We start from the raw sequence: 22,136 nt of genomic DNA on the forward strand, positions 1-22,136 counted from the left end.
ACAGATGGTGTCATTAAGCGTTAAGTATTTCGCAGTTTTCATTATTTCCAGGAGAAAGAAGCATGTAGGTAACAGGTTTGTGTCCCTAAGTCTCACAGTATTTGTTCCCAACTAAGGTATTGGCTAGCATCCTGGAGCATTCGTCTTCCGATCCAAATACGAACTTTTTGACTTTCGGGAGAATGCTTCAACCCGTGAATTGATATTTTAGTTAGGACGCACAAAACGCAAAGTTTTCTTGGTACCTTGTATGATCGACAAAGTTACACAGTTAGTATAGATATGAGTTAACCGAATAATGTCATATGTACTTTTACCGAACTCGATGTCGGATCTTAGCCACAAAAATCCAGTGAACTCTTCGGTGAAACTGTTAAATTGTCAAGAGATTTAAAAATTATTAAACGTTATTTAAAAGGTATCATGATCATTAAAAAAGCATGTAGGTATGGCTAAGTCGGAAACAAGAGAGCCTTAAGGAGACACCCGAAGGAAAATAATATAATATTCTAATTCATAGAGGGGTCATTCTGTATTTTTTCGGTAAAAATACTCAAAAAGTCCAAAAATTGACAATCAGAGAGCAAGAGCATTCCAATGTCGCTAACCTTGCAAACATAAACGATCATCTAAACTTGTTTCACCTCTACTCCCAATAAACTATGAATTCAAGACAAAAATAACCGTCGCAAAGTTTACTTTTTGCAAAGAATGTACCTAAGTTGCACAATCCCAGCAACATTGAAATGCTCTTAGTTCCTTTTTGCAAAATGCGATCCAACTGGTTGTTGCTGCAAAAAAATAGTTTCCTACAACCTGCTATACAATGCTCCAGTGACCATGTAAGTTGGCCCGAGCACTAACTTTTCGGGAAGAAAGCCTTTCCCCTACCTGGTTTCTCACTTAATATCCGCCCGAGTTTCGCATATCTTCCGTTTCTCCTCATCGCAGCTTCCATCAAGCCGCAATTTCCCGGAAACTAGGACCGCACATCATATCTGATGAAATCATTCGCCATTTAGACCGATTCTGGGGGGTTAGGCTAGACTAGTCGATGAGTCAACTGTTGATCTAATTTCATTACGTGAACGTAGAAGAAAAACGGGGTAAAAAATCACTAATGTGTGATCAATTTTCAAGGACAATTCTGTAATTTCTCCTACAATTTTAAGTAGATTAAAACGCGTAATATCCAAAATATAAGCTCAGATTCGGATTTCTCGTGAAAAATTGATGAGATTTCATGTATCATATGTTAAAATAGCGTGAAGGAAAAAGGTTTAACGACGCGTATTGATTCTGTCATACTATACCCTTTTGAACTACGCCGCCGCGCCTTGCCGGTCGCCCGAGATGCAACCGAACGGGGAAGCGCCGGCCGGCGCTTAGCAATCGGTTTCGTCCCGAGGAATTCCTCACGATAAATTCTTATTCTTCCACCTCCGCTGACCCACTGAGCACTACCCATGTTACCACGTTGGATTCATATGCTCCAATCAGTAGGTCTACGTTACGTCTCTTTCCTTCACGCTTTGCTCGGGTATGATACATGAAATTGTATCAATTTTTAACGAGGAATCCGAATCTGAACTTCGATTTTGGGTATCACGCGTTTTAAGTCAAATTTTCCAAATTCGAAAATCTGAAATGACTGACGTGGCTTAAAATGCCATCTCGGCTCCTGTTCGATAGATTTTCCTGAAATTCGGTGTCAAGGTATGATACATGAAATCGCATCGATTTTTTACGAGAGATCCGAATCTGAACTTCGATTTTGGGTATCACGCGTTTTAAGTCAAATTTTTCAACTTCAAAAATCCGAAATGATTGAAGTGGCTTAAAATGCCATCTCAGCTCCTGTTTGATGGATTCTCCTGAAATTCGGTGTCAGGGTATGATACATGAAATCGCATCGATTTTTTACGAGGAATCCGAATCTGAACTTCGATTTTGGGGATCACGCGTTTTAAATCAAAATCTGTCAAAATTAAAAAAATTCAAAATTCGAAAATCCGAAATGGCTTAAAATGCTATCTCGGCCCCTGTTAGATGGATTTTTCTGAAATTCGGTGTCAGGAGGTATTTTTTGACGGGAAACTCGAATTTTTAGTCCATTTTTTAAAATTCTCAAATTCAAGATGGCGGACGTGGGCTAAAATGCTATCTCGGTTTCTGTTTGTTCGAGTCTTGTGAGACGCGGTATCACACGGTATTTTTCAACGGAAAACTCGAATTTTTAGTCAATTTTTTAAAATTCTCAACTCCAAAATGTTGGATGTGGCCTAAAATGAGCCCGGTTCTGGCCTCCGTTTTTGTTCGTTAGAGCTTTGTGAACCGCGGGATCAGGGGTACTTTTCGACGGGAAACTCGAATTTTTAGTCGATTTTGGAAAATTCTCAAATCCAAGATGGCGGACGTGGCCTAAAATGCTATGTCGGCTCCTGTTCGATGGATTTATGGCGCCCCCTTACTACATGCCTACTCTTGCATTTCTGTACAGCCGCAAATTTAGGGTCAAGTGGCGCCTGACCGTCTGTGGACCAGGTGGAGTTTTTGTCCTGAAAATTTACCTTTAGACGACAATTCTCTTCATATTTTGTCTATGGTTTTTATGCCCCCCCCCCTTTCTCGCGGACTCTCTTTTCACTTTTCTTGCCTCCTTTTTCCTTCCATTACCCCCTTCTTCCTTGCTTTCACTGCCCAACCTTGTTTCCTTTTCCTTTTTTCCCCTTGTCCTTTCTTCCCTTTTTTTCCTTTTCCTTTCCCCCTCTCTTCTTCTTTCGTGGCGCCCCCCAAAGGCTGGCGCCCGTGTGCACCGCACGCCCTGCACACGCCCTAAGTCCGGGCCTGTTAGAGACGATAGAAGGAATAAAGAGTGTAGGTTGCGAGGTAAAAAAAAAGCAAAAAAAAAACCTATTATTGCATTCTTGTAGCAATTTCACCGCGGAAATTCTGTTTCAGTATTGATGAAAGGGCATATTTTGATCTTTTTGTAGATAAAAAATATTTTAGATGACTTCAAATAGAAAACATTTTATAAACTGAATTTAAAACAGTTTTAAAAGAAAAACAAAATTTTTGTTAAAAAAAAGGAAATAAAAAAACACTACAATTTACAACCTTGTTTTGACAAGGAAGCAAGCAGACGACACTGCTCTCAGCCAAGATAGTACTAGCGTCGTTGCCATATTTCTTTGAACACATTTCATTTCGAACTACCAACTCATTGTCTTATCAGTTAAGACTTGAAATTTGTATCCAGTGCTCTCGAAAACTCACGCCGTGTGAAGCAACTAGCATAAAAGAACAATTGATCGCTTTTGACTTAAGCCACGGCTTGTCGTTGCATCAAAACATTTGAGCTTTCACATTAAGTCCCTGTTTATCGGGCTGCATCAAATACACTAGAACATTGCAATGAGTTACTCAATCGCGGGGCATGTATCATTGACGGTTTTCAATATAGAGGGAACTGGGAATAGGTATATGAGTCCACAAAACGGAACAGAAAAAAAGAGTGACATCCATTATTTTAAATCTCGTACTTTTAGTAAAACTACCCCCCCTTTTCTGAAAATAGTATACCTACTTTGAAAATGTAATTCAGTCTCAAAGTCTTACAAATGACAAACGTGCCGATTACGTTGTATTCTTTTCCTCTTTCTTCTTATTCAGCATTGTCATCGGTGGGTACCCCAGAGAGAGGTGGTAAGCATTTGTGGGAATGGGTTATATTCGCCTTGGTGTGAGAGTGTATGCGAGGTGCGCCCAAAACTCAGATCCCTTCCATTACGTGTTCTATGAACAGTCCTCTAGGCCCCTTGCCTCTGCAACGCGTCTATGTATGTCGCTGTTTACGTGCAAATAGATGGACGTTGTTAACGACTAACATCTATGATGCACTAACGTCTATGATGCACACGTAGCCATGCTTAAATTAGCTGTGAAGGAAATTTTTGCAGATTCATTTTTTTTGCGGCATGTTACACGTGCTCTTGAGGAGGGATCAGGGATCACGTGAGGAACGAAAGAGTGCGTGAGATCATGAACGCCGAGCAGGATATCGTGCATGAAATTATGATCAAACAACATGTCTGGTATGGTCATGTTCAACGAATGGCGGATGACAGATTGCCTAAGAAGGCACTGGATTGGGTTCCTCCTGGGAGAAGACGCAGGGGACGTCCAGCAAAATCGTGGATGGGTGGGATTCAAGACGAAATTAAAAGATGCAATTTTCCAGATGATCTCTGAGTCAATAGACAAGAGTGGCGATTAGGTGTCGCAGAGCGCCCGGGCGCGCTGCGGGACTCGAGTCTCGTAAGCGACTTGAATATATGGATCGCATTTTGCAAAAAGGAACCACTAGCATTGCAATGATGCTAAGATTGTGCAACTTCATCCTTTGCAATAAAATTGCGGAAATCGTGAAAAACTATGAAATCTAGATGGTAATTTCTGTCTTAAATTCCCAGTTTTTAGCGAGTAAAATAGAAATTATTAATGGATGATCGGATTTTTCCTCCAAGAAAAAAGAAGTCGCACAATCTTAGCAACATTGCAATGCTACTGGTTCCTTTTTGCAAAATGCAATCCTTATATATGTACACGTGCTCTTCAGTTTTCTCTGTATTCCCTCATTTTTTCACTCCGAACCACTCGCAAGGTTGCCAGGTCGTGCGCGATAAAATGCGAATGTTTAACATTGCTCAGCACTATTCGGCAAACGGTTAGGTAACCCTCCCACTAGCAAACGTGCATTCGATGTCGTCAAGAGTCCTGCGATGCGTCTCGACGAGCAGCGTCATGGAAAAGATACCAAACAACGCCGACCCCGCCGCGAACAACAGAATCGTCCCGCTCAGGCGCAAATTATCGATGAGGACGTAGTACAACATCACCGCCACGAACGTGTTCAAATACAGCGCGCACAGACAAGCACCGCACATCATCCCGCGGACTTTGATGGGGAACAACTCGAACGGTAATATCCAGGGCAGCGGGTATATCCCTAGGGACGAAGTGAATATGAACGCTAAGAAAAGCACAATCGGGATCCACTGGTTCTCCGACAGTAGCTGCACTCGAGGAGCGAAGATCAAATACCCGTAGACGCCCAGCAAGAAGATCGCCGCTCCGAATCCAGAGACGGCTCCGATCGTCTTTCGACCGAAGTGCTGAAACAAGACGAAAGAGACCAGGATGGCGAGAAGTCTCATCACGCCGATTGCCACAGTCACGTGGAGAGGGTCGTAGGTGGAGTGGAATTCCCACATGAACTGCACTGTATATGCAATGATTATACAAAAACCAGAGGTGTTCTGGAGTATCGACAGAGCGAGGATCATAACGAACGGTTTCCAGACACTCGGCTCGCCTAGTATTTTCCAAGTAAAATCAGTTTTGGGGTGATTTTCCGCGGTCTCTTGGAGCTTCCTCAGTTTGGTCTCCACGTTGGAAGAGATTTCGACGAGGCGGAGGCTCTTGGCGGCGGTCTTCAAGCGGTTTTGCCGCACCAGCCACACTGGGGAGTCGTACAGGGAGAAGGTGAGTGTGAGTCCGATGATGGAGATGAGACAGGTGGCAGCCGCGGCGATGTACCAGGGGTAGTAGCCGCCGACGATGTAGACGTAGACGAGTCCGCAAGAGCAGAGGACTGAGTTCAGGGTCAGCAAAGCGCCGCGGTATTTCGGGGGTGTCACCTCGGAAAGGTATACGTTCCCTGAGAAATAACAGCCTGTAACATCGAGAGTGAAACGGTGACAGGTTCTCTAAAAGCTCTCAGATATTAGTGGGTCCTAATTGGACTGCATTTTGCACTGATTAAACGCACACGGCTTACTTGAATTAATTGCAATAAAATTGAAATGAGTTTCAATTTTTCATTGCATTTCGTATTGCCTATACCTTTCTAAAGCATGAAACTCACTTTGTTGATTGTTTAGAATCAGTATTTATTGACCAAATTATGTAAAAATATTGCAATTGATGTATAGTAAAAATGGCAATTTTATTGCAATGAATCGCAACTGTATTATCATTGCGATGTGTTACTCATTAATCTCTTAATCTCTTATTCCTCACCAATTTGGTTCGATCTATCGTATCGTATATAGATGCTGAAACTACCAGACCACGTATATCGGTTTGCTATGTTGCAGACTTCCTGTCATATTTTACCTTTTAAATGGAAAACTGCTCTACGTCAATTCCGGAAAATGATTATTCATGATTATTCTTCTCTGTGCACAGAAAACCACGTGAAAGCTTCAAGGAATGGTATTAATTTGTTTTCCTTCAAAAAAATAAAATGGGAGCAGAGATTTTTAAACACAGCAAGCGAGACACGTTGTCTAGTAGTTTCACCGCCAATAAGCGAAGACTTGATTGCGCTTTTCATCCCTTCGAATGCTCAGCGTGCTTCCGGCGCACAGTGGATCGAGTCAATAGGAGAGGTCGGACAAAATTTGGAAACTTTAAAAGCTTATAACTCCGTTCAAAATTTTGAGGTCTTAAAAGTGGTTCTATTGTTTTGCTTGTAAAATTATCTTTCAGAAACATCCTTTTAAATTAAAAACGTGACGAATTAAACTTCAAAATTTGCAGTTTTAGCTAAAATAGTTCATGTCTGACCTCTCTAGTTGTCTCGATCCACTGTGCGGCGGCGTGCTGTCGGCGCTAAACGCGTACTGACGCCTACAAACCTGAAGCGCTACTTCACGCATTGCGCAATGCTTGAAGTATCCTCTTGGGTTTGTAGGCGTCGGTGGGAGTTTCGAGCTAACAGCACGCCGCCGGCGCCGCGGGTAAAGCGGTAGGTACCTGACGAGTCAAAACGCCTTCACCTCCGTGCGTATGCAACCAGGACATCCACGGAGTTTGAATAGTTGCATCTAGGCGTTATAATGACTTTGAATACTGGAGCAATAATCGTGAGAATACACAGTTAAAAACTTTCTCCAGCCTAAAACTAGGGGATTATGAAATGATGACTCACCCATACCGATTCCTGCGAGGAATCGGCCCAGTGCGAGCAACATAAAGCTGTCGGCTGCCATCATTGTTGCAAAGCCGATGGCGAAAAAGGAATAGGCTGCTTGGACTACTCGTATGCGACCGAACAGATCGGATAGATATCCGCTTGCTGCTGATGACATGCATGTCCCGATGGTTGGTAAACTCGCTGAATGCAATAAAAAATAATTAAATTTGTAGACTTCAACACAGTCACGGGTGTATTTCAGAGAGTAAAAATACGGGGCCGATTACTTAGAGGGAAATGCGAAAAAAAAAGAAGAAAAAAACAAACACTGAGAAGTGGCCCGAACATTGTAATTTTAGTTTATTCTAATTTTTTGAAACGTTTGATTTAAGTAGGTAATTTGTGAGTTGTTGTTGTTGTTGTTGCATACATTTATTTATAGGTCCTTTAACAAACTGGGTCAGTGCTCGATTATGAAATTGGACGCATTTATGCTAAAAAGAATTATGTTTCATGTAAACCCTATATGTAAACGGCTCCTTAGCATGATACGTCCAATTCTTACTGTTTATCGATATTTTAGTAAAACTCGAGAATTTTATGCTGAAATAGCAGATTTCAGTTCTTTAATAGAGCATCAATTTGCTGCTCACCTATCCAAGTCGCCTGATTTTTGTTGATGTGAATAGTGCTGTCTTCTTCAAGCAGTTGCGGTAACATCCCAGCAGATTGGCCGATTAGCGCACCCAGACATATGTAAAGGGGGAACATAGAGGCTGCCACGAGAAACTACGTAAATTTGGGGGAAAACATAAAAAAAAAAAACAACAGGAAAATGCATTGCTTATAAATGTAGGCATCAGAGAAAAGTTAAGCAATTTCTTACTGCCCTCGACCTCTCTCTTTTCTTTTCCTTTGGGACATACTAACGAGTAATCTGTGACAAATAAGCACTATTGTCGGTATCGAATCATTCCGTTGAAGTCCAAATAACTAAAATTGTATATTGTACTCGTATATTATACATAAAATAAAATTGCAGATGGATAAATCGGACTACATTTTGCAATTATAAATTATAATTTCCGGCTCATCATCCGTAAAAACACACATGTCTATGGGGGAACTAATGCTGCATACGTTGCTTTTGAACCGAGCCAGACATTGTAGTTCCTAATTGCAAAATGTAATTTAAGTGTCAATTGAAATGTTTTTAGACGTCCAAATGCAAGTAAGCCCCTCAAACTCTCATCCCACCAATATCGAAATGCCATAATTGACATCGTGTTTTGACAGTTTCACCTCAGAATAATTTATTGACATTCAATTTCGATGCTGAGAACTCACCGATCTTAAGAAACTTGCTTTCGGAGGAGCCGTCCACTCCTCCGCCATGGCTCTGACGCAAAATTAGGGCGGTTCCATGAACGAATTTTTATATCTATCACTTTATGTTCATCACTATAACCACCACTAAAATTTCAGCAGCACGCAAGGCGTTATCCTCTTGAATTCACGTTCCAGAGTCAAGTCACAGCGTGTTTTACAATCACTCTCCTATCAAATGGGCATACTACTCAATCGGCACGAATGTAAAACAAGGGATGGAAGAAAGTAAGGGCAAATTACATTTTTATTTTCGATAGATCAGACCAGAGCAGATAGTAAAAATACTCGCACCATTCCATAGAATGAACACTCGTCCGACAAATAGGTATCCACGCAAGGATAAGAGAACTCGTATTTCAAACAGCAAATCAATACACTATATTGAAATGCGTCCATGTAATGATACTTGACTTTAGAACACTGTAGCCATTCTCAAGATTACATAATCTTACATCACGTAGCAATGAAACACGGAGAAATTGGTCAGGTATTCTTTATGATTGAATGTTTTTGTGGATTTTACGATCACGAATGTACAATTGATCCTTACTTTGTATCTTCTAATTAAAGATCCGTATTTATTTACTATTTAATTTCAAAAATTCCATTTTTATGAATTGCGTCAAACTAAAATTCTCTCTACCAACAATGAATCTGTGTTTTAAAATCGTGTTTTACCAGTTGAAGCCTACAGCATTTTTTTTTTAAATAAATCAATATTTGGTGAAAATATGTTTGTTGTATATGTATGTTGTATATGTTGAATATAAATTTGCTGAAATAGAGACATAAATGAAAGTCCTCTCTCAAAATTATTAAAATTAGTAATACTTTGTTCCGAAGCAAAGAAACATTAGGAAATCATTTTTCACTTAAGAACAAAGTAAATAACAATAAATTAGATCATTACTGGGCGCAGCCCACATTTGAAGAGGGAAAGAGCAGCTACTATATGATTTTCACCAATTTATTTATCAACTTTAATTGTGTTGGTTTTGCCATTGATCCTATAGGAAATCAAAATTGGGTGAAACACCCGAACCATAAATCTCGTTTTGAGTGTTTTATAAAATCTCCGCTCCTATTTTACTCCTATTTTTGAGAGAAGCACAAATCAACACCATTCCTTGACGTTTCAGCTTTTTATTCATGCGGTGAAGAAAAAAATACGGCAGTGTTTAAGTATTGCCGTTGAGTAGTTTGAAATTTAAAAATTAAATCGTGGCAGGACGTCTGCAACGTCGCAAACCGAGATAAGTGGCTCACAAGTTTCACCGTCGATACGTATATTTAGTCTTGTGATGTTACAGATTTCCGGTTGCATTTTATTTTGTCGAGAGATGAATGGTCATCTTTTTTTCCAAATTCCGTGCTTCTCACCAGAATTGTTCTTCGCTTTGGCACTGATTATTCAACATTAATTTTCCCAATAGAAAGGGGAGCAAGAAAAATCCAAAAAAAGGACGACCGAATAAAGTAGGTTAAAGAAAACTCTACGTATCACACTCAAATAGCTAATTTTTTTGCGATTTTGAGGGCCGGCAATGTTGAATACATGAAAATAATACATTTCTAAGAAAATTGACAATGTTGCGATAAAAATTAATAATTGTCTACTCCATCGGCACAATAGGCAACGCTGGAATTAAGTTAAGGTGTATGAGAAAAAGCTTCAGTCAGTGTCACATGTGATAGATTGGACCAGCTGAATTTCATTTCAACTCCATGATGCAACTATTCGAACTCTTTGGATGTCCGTGTTGCATACGCATTGAAGCGAAGGCGTTTTGATTTTAGACACTAACCGCTTCGATAGCGGCGCTCATTAAAGGCGAGCCAAAGAGAGGAGTCCTGGAGTCGGACAAAATGTGGAAACATCCAAAACTTATATCGATGTTATTACAGAAAGTAGATGTTTTAGACGTGGTTTCATTGATTCTCTCATAAAATTTCCTTCAAGAGGCATCTTATACGATTTACAATAAGAAAAAATTAACATCAAAATTTGCAGTTTTAGTCAAAAATTTTAACTTGGCTCAACTCAACAGTGATGTTGTAAAATTACTGTGCCTTCAATTCTTTATTTATACTTCGAGAACATCTCTCAAGCATGTGTAGTTGCTCCAAAAAAAAAATCCTGCTCAGCACAATGCGATATCAAAATTGAAGCACAAAAGCTACTAAAATTCTACACTTGCATTTGAAACACATTGAAAACGTATAATTTGCCTATTCGTGCCTAGGAGATATTTTTCTAGTAAAAACGGAGAATTGAAGGCGCTCTGTCATTTTGGATCCTTGCAGCGAAGCCCACCGCTGTCGCCGCTGGCAGCGGGTGAAGTGAAGTAGTGAGTGCGTGGACAGGCAAAACGCCTTCAACTCCGTGCATATGCAACACGGACATCCATGGAGCCCGAATAGTTGTATCCAGAAGTTAATATGATTTGTATTGTTTTCGTCGCATTTGACACTGATAAAGGGCCCTTTCCTTGTTTCTCTTGCACCGTAACTTTATTCCAGCGTTGCTTATTGTGCCAATGAAGTAAGCTTTTACTGATTTTTATTGCGGCATAGTTAATTTCCTGAATAATGCTCGGATTTTTTTCCAGATATATGCCGTCTTAAAATAATGGTTGTGGTCCTGACCTTCTTTGATATAAGAGCGACGAATGTGGAAAAATCGTTTCATGGTCACTTCAGGAAAAATTCGAGAAAGCATCTCAACATATTTCTATTTATATATTTATATATTTTCATAAAAGTTCGAATGTAATCAAACTTGGCAAATCTTCAGACGCATTGTTCCTTTTTCGAAAGAAAAAAATTCGAGAGAATCAGCCTGACAGATATCCAAATCATACTGGCACAATTTTTTGTGTGTAACGAAATATATAGATTTTCCGCATGATTCTCTTCTTAAGTAAATAATTAAATCAGAATTTAAGATAAGAATAAAAAGAATAAGATTGACACAAAAATAAGAAAAGAGTCGTTTTAATTACAGAAATAATACAGACAAAAGATGAAATATAAAAAATTGGTAAAATCGCGAGTATGTTAGAGTTTCACCAAAAATAAAATATAAAACAAATTTACAATAAATACATAAAAAGACAATTTATAAAACTTAAATATATTTAACGTACCTACGGACTTAATTATTATTACAAGTGAAAAAGCACTTAAATAGTACGTTCTAATTAAAAAAGTAGTCTTCTTTTGAATCACATAGTTGCTTGTAGGGCGATTTTGCGACCGTAATCTTAATTTGGCCTGCTTGGTCTTATGATAGGTTGCTTCGAATTTTTCGTTTGTAAAGATACTTCTTCTGGACTTGCTGGGACGCCACCTATCGAAATAAAACACAATGTGAGAACGTATTGCAGTGATTTAGTATCATCAAAATTTTGTAACATAAGAGAATAAAATAGGAGTTGATTTGACTTCTTCAAAAAAAAAAAAAAAAAAAAAAAAAAAAAACCGCAACAATGCATTTAAAATCGGAACACGTACACTTGCACTTGGGCCGTTAACGCGAAAGAGATATTTGTAAGACGAGCGCCCATAAATTGCCTTCAAAAATGATGAGTAGGCAACCCCTCGACGATTGTGTTCGAATAGTAATTGACCTGCAGAAGCTTATTTGAATTAGCGTGGCTCATCTCTTACTTCTGAAGATCGAACTTTTGGATGTGTTCAGAGGTATTTCGATAATTTTGGTTATTAAAACAACGAAACTTCTTACAATTGAAAAATTTAATTACATTTCTTTTGACATTTAACTCTATCGATTGAATTTTTCAAGGAATATTTGGTCCAAAGTTGAAAAAAACACCATTTACACGCATTTGGAATATGTGTCACGTTATTGTTTTATTAATTACACTTTTAGACTAGGTATTTTACGAGGTTATAATTTTCAATTTGGTCCTACATTTAAACTCCAAAATACCTCGATTATTTGTTCCAATTTTATTATATATATTTTTTCCCCCGACGATCCAATTTTTTCTCTTTTTTTTGTTATGAAGCACTTTGAATTGCGCTGAGGCTGTTATCAAAAGAGGGAAGAAATATTACGAGTACCGAATTTTGAAGATCAAAAACCATTGATGTGTTCAATATTGATAACAAACTAAGCAACAAAGAGAATCCAAGTACAAATTCTCTGTAGTTTGGTCAACGATGTAATTGTTTTAAATTATAGTGATCTCAGTAGTTCATGCTGTATGCGTTAGATATATTGGTTACTTTATAGAAAAAAAGAGAAGAAGTTCAAAACTGACAATGAGTAAGAACCATAAGGTGTCGCTAAGACTGTGCATATTGTGGCTTGCTGTGAAAGAATTTGAATGCCTTTACTCAATGAAATTTTCGAGGGAACATTTTCTCAAACTTTAGATCTTATGTTCTTGAAAATAATTGTTATTTTCAGGTCATTAGCTTTTCATTACACGGAAGCTACAGTCGTGCCATCTCAGCAACACCTGATGGGCCTCATCCGGTTTTGAGTTTCTACTCTTTATATAATGAGGTGTACAACTCTCAAGTTATTTTTACACGGAGTGGGACATCAATTCTTACACGAGTTTGATTTGCTCTTCGGTTTTTTAGTATTTTCAGATAATTATGTATGCTTTGTGCCCGCATTTTTTGTAGAACCGTGTTCGGTTTTTGAAGCCGCTTCTTCTCATCCATTTACTTCGGCAATTACGTGGAGTGACTGAAGGATCTCTTGTATTTTTGAACTAATTGCTTTCCAAGCTCCATTATGAAGAAGGGAAAAGTGAAAAACTTTAAAACAGCTGTTTCATGCATTGTTTCCCAAAATTCCACGAATGAGTCGTCTCCAACGTCCTCTCAGCTGAGTCCTTTGTCCAATGATGTAACTCCTTCAATCTCTACCTCTCAGAATAACAACATCACCCATGCCCCTGCTACCAACTTAACAGGTGATCAAAATAACAATAATAACCTTATCAAACCCAACCTCTCTTTTGCTCATGCTGTTGCCGATACAGCCCCCTCAATTACTAAAGAACACGCTGTAATAATTCCAGCCCATGATTCCATCCCTCTTTTGGAGTACCTTCAACAAATTAGTAAATTCGTCGTTAAATAAAATTAACTAACTAACTATTTTTACACGGGAGCTCACCTTCAGAACATTTGTAAAATGCTGTCAGATAAGGAACTAGATCACCTCTCAACTAAAGCCTCATAATATATCTGATTGTCTAGTTTTTGTCGTTAAGGACCGTGAGGATTTTTTAAGGCAAGATATGGTGCTACTCGAATACGCTCATCGAGAAAAAGATGACTTCAAAAAGGAAAATTTGCCGATCATTAATGAATACGGTATTTAATCCGCAATCAATTCAACAAATTGTCATCAAGTGTAAGTTTTTTTTAAAAAAAATTTACAGGAGCACGTTTCTCCCAAAAAACTAATTAGTGACCAAGTTTTAGCTTCTGTTAAAGTTTATAATCACTGAAGATGAACAAGTGCGATAAAGTGCAACATTTAGAAAGGTTATTATGGGTTTAGTTCAGGATTATTTACATTTTTGCTGTTTTGAGTAATAACGATGTAATTTCGTTGCATCGTTACAAAATTTACGCAGTTGTCTCATTTTTCACAGGTTGGTAGGGAAATTCCTTGAAAGAGGGATTTTATGTAGCAGAATTTTAGCTATAAAGCGAGGAAATTGAAAGTAGAAAGCAATGCGCAGCGACTACACAAAGTGAAAAAATTGAGTAGCTGCGGAGATTTTTGAAACATTGCAATTAACTTTGAAAAACGCATGCGCATATGTATATTTTCTAAGCCGCTGCGCATCGAGAGATCTTTAAAATATGATTATAAAAAGTTAGATGAAGTTATACATAAGTATGAAAAGCATTATATACATCGTGCGAGGGTTATTCAAATTTTAGTTCGATGATGCATATTAAGATTTTTTCCGGAATGTCTTACTCAACACTATTTCAGGTTATTCCGACGCAGGATATAGCCTGAGGGACTTAGAACTTCTGATCCTTTTTCTCTTTGGTGAAAATAAAATCTGTAATAAATGTGTATCGGTGTGACAAAAAAACAAATGATTTTTTACGCTGAATCTGCGTAAGAGTCAATGGGTATGGATTGAGGGAGAAAGTTTGCACTGATTGCTTTTTATGGGTTACCATTCAAAAGTATCAAATTTCTCCATCACAATTAGACACAACGATGCATGAATTCCACTGTAACTCTTGAATCTCAAAAACAACAAGAAATATCCTTAGGTCTTTTCAGGAAACAAGTTTTAGGAATGCATGGTAAATACTTGGAATATCCATTTTGTTTCGCAATAATGGCTGATCGCTTAAGGGCCTTTGTAACCAAAACCCGCCGTATAACCAAAAACTGAACTAAAACTATACACTTTATCCTCTGTTAGAATGTGTTTTTTGGTGTTACCAGTTCTAATACGTTAAATCCATAATCCCGTGAAAAAACTCTCGAAATTATTGCTATGGCAAATGAAACCTCTGAAATTAACACTAAAAATAAATGTAAAATGTGTATGTATTGCGTGGTGCAAAAAGCAGGTAAGAAAAATAGGTGCACAAAAATTAATACTTAAGTGCTGAAATATAGAAATACAAAGTACCTAGTCTAAATAAATACCATGGCCGATACTTCTATGTACGAGACCATTTTCTTTGAACTACCACAGTCTCGTACTTAAGCTACCAAAAATACTACTGACAGGTTTTTTACTACTATTGAAAGTGCAAAACACCATTTAGAGTGAGTATAATCTACTTGAAATACTTCGTAACACTGTCTTTTCATGCACAAAGAACTACTAAAAATAACAAGCAGACACTTACTTCCGTTGGCGAAATGCTTTTCAATGGCTTCGAAGGATTTTCCCTTCGTTTCAGGAAGGTAGATCATCACGAATAGTGTCCCTAAAAGAGACATGATTCCATAAAACGTAAAGATTCCCACTGTTCCCATGCTCATCAGCATACTTTTGTACAACTTTATGACTACGAAACTAGACAGGTACGCGAAACAGGAGGTGATACTGCAAGCAACCTAAAGACAGACACCGAGAAAAGATATATGAATCAGGATTTTCTTACAAATAAATGGTTGTTATTTGTAAAACTGTAAAAATGATATTGAAAGCTCCCTTTAAAATGATTGGATTCAGCCAAGAACCTTTTTGCCGTGGATCTTGCCGTGGGGCACAATTTCAACAAAGAATTCACCGGAAAATAATTCATGAATTCAATCCCACCAATCACTGAATTTACCCTTAAATTATTTTCTCCTCAAAAACTTCAAATGAATTTTTCTTGGCAAGTTTCTCACATTTAAGCTCTAAGTCTTAATTTCCGCGCCTGGGGGCAGTTTTCTAGCTATCGAAAACGAGCACATGGCAACTTTAGGCGGCCTCGGTGGTTGCGTGTAAATGACAGTGGCGTGGCGTGAATTGCGATATATGGATTGTTATGCCATTTAAGCCTATGGTAAAGAATCGATTATTAAGGTGTTCGCTGCGAACACCCTGTTTATCGATCCTTTTCCATAGGTTTTAAATGGCATAACAATCGATTTATCGCAAAGCACGCCACGCCACTGGTAAATGACGGTAGTTGCTAATCCGTTTTTGTTGTTTACTTGATTTGTTTACAAGCGAAACGTGATCAACGATAGTGATCCATGCTCACCATCTCTCCATTTAATCAACAAATATTATGTTCAGAATTATCAATTTTCGGTATTGGCAAGTTCTTGGAAGTGGCCGCGAGTTGTCGTCACTTGTTCCCAATTACGGTGACTAAAAATTGCCCCCAGGCACGGTTAATTTGAAAAAAAAGTGCTCCAACCAACGCACATTGTGCACTGAGGAGTGGATTATAGAATTTTTAAATGTAATCTTCGTGTCGATTTACTCATAGTAAGTCTGAGAAGCCTAGACTTACTAGGAGGACACCTAGTAAGCGCGGCGGCAGCTTTGTTGCTGCTGACGTCACTGCACTGTAAAAAAAGTCTCTTGGATCCGGAGTTCAGACTCTTAAAAAATCCGACAATAAAAAATACTCTCGATTCAATCGGATATTTGCTTGAACAAAAAGGAAATCCGCTTAAATTAAGAGGCTAGGCTCTCGATTCAAGGGGAAATCCGATAGAATCAAGAGTATTTTTTCTTGTCGAATTTTTTAAGAGTCAGGACTTTGAATCCACACTGAAAAAAAAAAGTTCGGTAAATTATGGAACCACGATTTTGTTCGGTACACACAACCAAATTATTCGGTCTGTTCAACCGAATTGTTCGGTTTGTGCGACCGAACCATAATAAATTCTTACAGTTCGGTTCAGTGGACCGAACAGTTCAGCTGAGCAGACCGAATGCCGAACAAAACCGTGGTCGCCGGGCCCGTGGTACCGGGTCGCGTGTACCGAACAAAATCGTGGTTCCATATTTACCGAACTTTTTTTTCAGTGCAAGAGACTTTTTTTCCAAGAGGCTTTATAATTCCATTTCAATCTTACGGCCCTAGGACTAACGAGCACACCCCATATTTCCCATCCGCTCATAGTTCTGTTGCTCATGGTTCAAATATTTGTGTGGAAGTACTTACCCCTCTGACTTGGGCCGGGAAGACCTCCCCGATCATGCACCAGGGCACGGTGAGGAAGCCGATGGTCCCGAAGACGATGTGGACGAAGAGGGCGGCGATCGGGATCCAGGAGAGACCATGGACTCCCTGGAAGCTCTCGCTCATGACGACCGTCACATTCTCGACGAGGGAGAAGTTGGCCATCGGGATGGGGGCGTCCGTGGAGCCGACGAGGGCTTGTGGAATCGAGGTCGTCGTCGTGGTGGAGTTGACGAGGACGGGGGTGGGGGCGGCAGCGCCGGGGACGAAGTAGCAGTAGCCGACGAGGGCGAACATGCTCAGCGTGATCCCCACGCCGGAGATGATGGAGGCGAAGCGCCGCCCGAACGCCTTGTTCACCCACACCGAGACGATGATGGTGACCAGCCGCAGGAAGGCGATCAGCACCGCGATCAGGTAGGCGTCGGCCGTCACACCCGCGATTTTTATGACGTCAACCTGCGGGCAAAAATCGTAACGTAGGAATAAGAAGAGAGGAAAATTATTCTACAGTAAAGAAGACAAAGTCTCTATGTGAATCACTAAATACAAAAAGGGCACATGTCCAGAAACCAAATTGTTCAGGAGACACAAAAAACTGTTTATTTCGTGGTAGATATTTTTTTAAACATAATGACTTTCCAAAAAATATCTACCACAAAATAAACAATTTTTTCTGTCTCCTGAACAATTTGGTTTTCTGGACATGTGCCCTTTTGTATTCAGTGATTCATGTTTAAATAGAGTTTTTCTTCCGTATAGGATCCTAAACAGGGTGAAACCGCCAGACGGCAGGAGTCCATGGACCGAAATAAGACTTTTTAATTCTATATATGAATTTTTTTTCCCAAAAGTGCTTTAGAAGGCATGGTGACTACCTGAAATTCCTCAAATTTGATCCAGCGGGCCAATCAGTTCAGTTGTGTGTGCCAAATCAAACTCACATAAGACCAAGAACCTTTTTAGTATTTTCCAGGAGCAGGGTGCCTTTGTTTGGATCGCATTTAGCCGAAAGGAATCAGCGCAAATGCAGTGTTGTAAAAATGTTGCTTCTTCATAATTATCTAAAAAATCTCCCAGGATAGCAAATAGTTTTGCCTTCCGACCATATCACCAAGAAATTGTCCAATTTTAAAGGAAAATAATTTTGTAAATTTTAGAAATGTAAATATTTTAAGTATTTTTATAAGAAAAGGAGAAACTGGGCGATTTTGAAAACATTGTATGGTCTATGCTGGTTCCTTTTTGCTGAACGCGATTCACGTGTTCTGATAAGTTGAATATAGCCCTTAGCCCTAGCGGACCTTGAAGTTTTTTTTTTGAAAAAACTTCGAATATCCAATGAGGAATAATCTTGCGCATTTACCGTCCCTAAAGTCCCACCCCTCCGTCCCTAATCAAGCCAGCTCCGCATATAACCATTGTACGAGACCATCTAACTCGGGTCACCTGGCCGGGAATCGAATCCGGGACCTCCAAAAACTACATATTAGAAGGCTACTTATTGTTTGACATACGGATTACATTTTGTAATGAGGAACCAATATATCTGGCTTTTCCATGAAAGCAAGTATCTACCTAGGGAGACCAATGGCATATATGTTATTTCTAAAATGAGCTAGAAATAGAGGATTTCTCATTGAAAAATGTAATCTATATTATTAGTGCTTTCATTCGCTATTAAGGGAAGGAGAAAAAATGAAAGAACTCACAGCATAGAAGACAATGACGAAGAGCCCGGACACCTGTTGGAATAGGAAGTAGGTGTTCATGATGATGAGGGGTTTGTAGGCCTGTGGAAGGGCGAGCCCGGATATGGAGCGAGCTATGCTGGTGCTGCGCCCGCGGTAGGCCCGGCAATTTTCGATGATCTGATTGAGCTCCTTCTCGATTTTGTTCTTGGACTTGGTTCCGCGGAGGGTGCACAACGCCTTGGAGGCCTCCTGGTTCTGCCCGCGGCTCACGAGCCACACCGGAGACTCCGGGATCCCGATCAGCACCAGACCCGAGACCAAGATCGAGATTACCCCGCTCACCAGGGCCACGCAGTGCCAATGCCTCTGTAACAGGAGAAACGTTTTTAGTTGGGAGGTTCAAATAAGAAGCAGGGACAATATGGACTGCATTCTGCAATTTGGAACTATAAATTGGACGTATTTATGCGAAAAGGAGATATGTGGAAGTGGAAAGATGGGGTGTGCTCGTTAGTGGTCGGGCCATAAGAATGAATGGGGAATATAAAGCGCCAGTGACGTCAGCGGCGACGATGGAGACTCCGAGCCGCGGATCCGTGTCTTTAACTCATGAGCCCTGTCCACAACGCTCTCTTGCCATGCCCGCGGCTCATGAGTTAGCATATTTTGGCGCTTAGCTCCTTTTGATTTAATGTCAAATCCCGCTTTTCAATTTTCTCAAAAGGAGCTATATCCACTTTTACATTGTTTCTTATGGCCCAACTAACGAGCACACCCCATCTTTCCACTTGCACATATCTCCTTTTAGCATAAATACGTCCAATTCTGGCTCATCTGAAAAAACATTTATGTGCATAGGGAAACTAATGGCACATACGTTGTTTTTAAACCAGGCCAGAAATTATAGTTCCAAATTGCAAAATGCAGTCCATATGTATTTCGGACTGAAAAGTTACGGGCTATGTGGACTACATTTCGCAATTTGGACCTATAAATTCCGGCCCAGTTTAAAAACAACGTATGTGCCATTAGTTTCCCTGAGCACATAAGTGCTTTTTCAGATGAGCCAGAATTTATAGGTCCAAATTGCAAAATGCAGTCCATACAGACAGATCGTCCGTTCCGGGCTCAGAAGCCGAAAGTTTCGGATGCTTGAGCCGTAGCCTCGACTGCTTCGGCCGCTACACCCGAAACTTCTGGTCGCTGAGCCTGAAACGCGGACGGTATGTCTGTATGGCGAGTAAGTACGGCTTGCACGGCCGGAGTTTTTTTTTTCAGTGCACACTGTAATCTTCCTTCGGAAATAAAAGTCACCTTAGCGAAAGAGGCAGAGACAAAGATGGAGAATAGACGAAGGAGACCAAAGGGATATGGAGGGACCGTAATGGTGGAAGCTAGTGGTTGCAATAGACAAAGGAGGTAGGTAATAGACTAACTAACAGTAAACCATAAGAGACCCTATAGTTAGTTCATCATTTATCCCCTTAGTCTATAAGAACCACACATTTCAACCAATAGGATTGCTCCATACTCCTTATACCTTCTTCGTCTATCGCTTTCTCTACCAATTCAACAATCAACCCGCAGGGCTTAGATTCGAATGATGTCTGATGACCGAAAAGTTGAGCGATCGTTTTAGCAATCCTAACCTGATTTGCAAAACTCGCCTATAAGTAAAGTTTTCACTCCGATCTGTCATTATTTGTTCTATTTATCGCTCAACAGATACAGAGGACGGTAGGACCGCTGGCGTTGTAAAACAATTAAACAGTCAATGCCTTCGCCTAAAAATTGACTTTTTTGCGATTAAAACCAGTAATAGTTTACCACATTGGTAAAGTAGGTAACGCTGGAAATAGGTTAAGGTGTGAGAGAAACAAACAAGGCGTATACTCATTGTCAGTTGGTGGCGCTTGCGATTAACACTAAACGAATATCATTATAACGCCTGGATGCAACTATTCGAGCCTTGGGGATGTCCGTGTTGCATACGCACGACATTGAAGGCGTTTTGACTCTCCAGGCACTCATCGCTTCCGCGGCGCGGCGAAGGTGGGTAGTGGTGCCTACTGCGAAGATCCAAAAGACAGAATGCGTTAGATTCGTTGTTTATGGAACAAATACATCTCTCAGGCACAAACAGTTGCTTTTTAAATCATGCTCAGCACGTCGCGACATCAAAATTGAAGCACAATGTGCAACAATCCGTGCCGAAGAAAAATGTTTTCCTTTTTCAAATGTATAACACTGTTTCTTTCCTGAAATATGGGCTGCGGAAATGAAAACAGTTTTCCTAGGCACGGATTGTTGCACACAGACGTAGGAAGTGATAATCTTTTGTGCTTCAATTTGGATGTCGCGACGTGCTGAGCATGATTTGTAAAGCAACTATTTTCACCTAAGAGATGTATATGGATAAACAACGGATTTAATGCGTTCTATCTTTTAGGATCTTCGCAGTAGGTGCCGTCCACCTGCGCCGCTGCGCGGAAACAATAAGTGCCTGGAGAGTAAAAATGCCTTCAATATCGTGCGTATGCAATACGGACATCCAATAGACCCGAATAGTTGCATCCAGGCGTTATAATGGAATTCGTTACAGTTATAGACAGTTATAGACTGACTAGTGACTACATCATTCGATTAAACATCGAACTCTTGGTTGAAACCGAAGCAAACTAACATAATCTCATATACAAATTCTTCATGCGTTAATTGTGTTAATTAAAATTTAGTCATTGACTGGTCATAAATCAATTAAAGACTCATTAAACATGATAACCTTTGATTATAAGAAACACTTGAACGCATTATAACACCATGGCGCGAATCAGGAACAAGGTTCAAAAATGTCTCTAGATGGCTGTAGGCTCCTCTCCTGGAGTAAAAGCCACTAAAATAACAAGAAGAGGGAGAAACAAGGTTCTGTGTTTGTTTGCATTTAAACCAAGGGTTTGATATTATATAGAAAGACGTAGCCACTAAATTAGTCTATGATGATGACTGACCTGGAACCACCAGCCGAGGCAGTACTCGGTGAGGATGCCGACGGCGATGGAGATGGAGGAGCAGGTGACGAGGATGCCGCGCATGGCGTTGGAGGTGATCTCGGAGGTGTAGACAGTGCTGGGGATGCTGGAGAGCCCGGTGGCCAGGCCGGTGAGGAGCCGACCCAGGTAGACGCGCGGAAGGGACGGCTCCACCGCGATGAGGAGCCACCCGCAGACCGCAGGGACTCCCACGAAAATCATCGTGTTCTTCCGACCCAGCCGGTCCAGCAACGGACCCACCAGCAGACACCCCACCGGAGTCGCCAGATTCGCCAAACTTGCTGTAAAACAAAACATTCTCCGATTAATCGTCGAATAAAGAGGGAGTTCTCGACACTTCTTTATTGAGTAAGGGGCACTGAG

General features: G+C 40.1%; 2 protein-coding genes across 3 annotated transcripts in view; both read right to left on the reverse strand.

Annotated features, from left to right (window-relative positions):
- Window positions 1-107: 107 nt before the first annotated feature.
- On the reverse strand, window positions 108-8,753 carry LOC109033538 (solute carrier family 2, facilitated glucose transporter member 6). The gene is made up of 4 exons (XM_072299325.1): window positions 8,330-8,753; window positions 7,636-7,771; window positions 6,998-7,183; window positions 108-5,737 (listed from the first exon to the last, which is right to left on the reverse strand). Exons 1-4 carry the CDS (start codon window positions 8,375-8,377, stop codon window positions 4,731-4,733), a joined length of 1,377 nt encoding a protein of 458 aa, XP_072155426.1. The 5' UTR covers window positions 8,378-8,753; the 3' UTR covers window positions 108-4,730.
- A 2,596-nt stretch (window positions 8,754-11,349) lies between these two features.
- The window catches only part of LOC109033507 (facilitated trehalose transporter Tret1), an 83,056-nt gene continuing 72,269 nt past the window's right edge, over window positions 11,350-22,136 (reverse strand). For both annotated transcript variants that reach the window (XM_019046163.2, XM_019046164.2), the window contains 5 exons: window positions 21,732-22,054; window positions 18,742-19,089; window positions 17,012-17,488; window positions 15,248-15,458; window positions 11,350-11,720 (listed from right to left, as the gene is read on the reverse strand). In XM_019046163.2, coding sequence (XP_018901708.2) covers window positions 11,635-11,720; window positions 15,248-15,458; window positions 17,012-17,488; window positions 18,742-19,089; window positions 21,732-22,054 — 1,445 coding nt within the window. In that variant the 3' untranslated portion in view covers window positions 11,350-11,634. The remainder of the gene's footprint in view (window positions 11,721-15,247; window positions 15,459-17,011; window positions 17,489-18,741; window positions 19,090-21,731; window positions 22,055-22,136) is intronic.

The sequence above is a fragment of the Bemisia tabaci genome, chromosome 4 (genome assembly GCF_918797505.1).
Source record: "Bemisia tabaci chromosome 4, PGI_BMITA_v3".
Lineage (NCBI taxonomy): Eukaryota > Metazoa > Arthropoda > Insecta > Hemiptera > Aleyrodidae > Bemisia > Bemisia tabaci.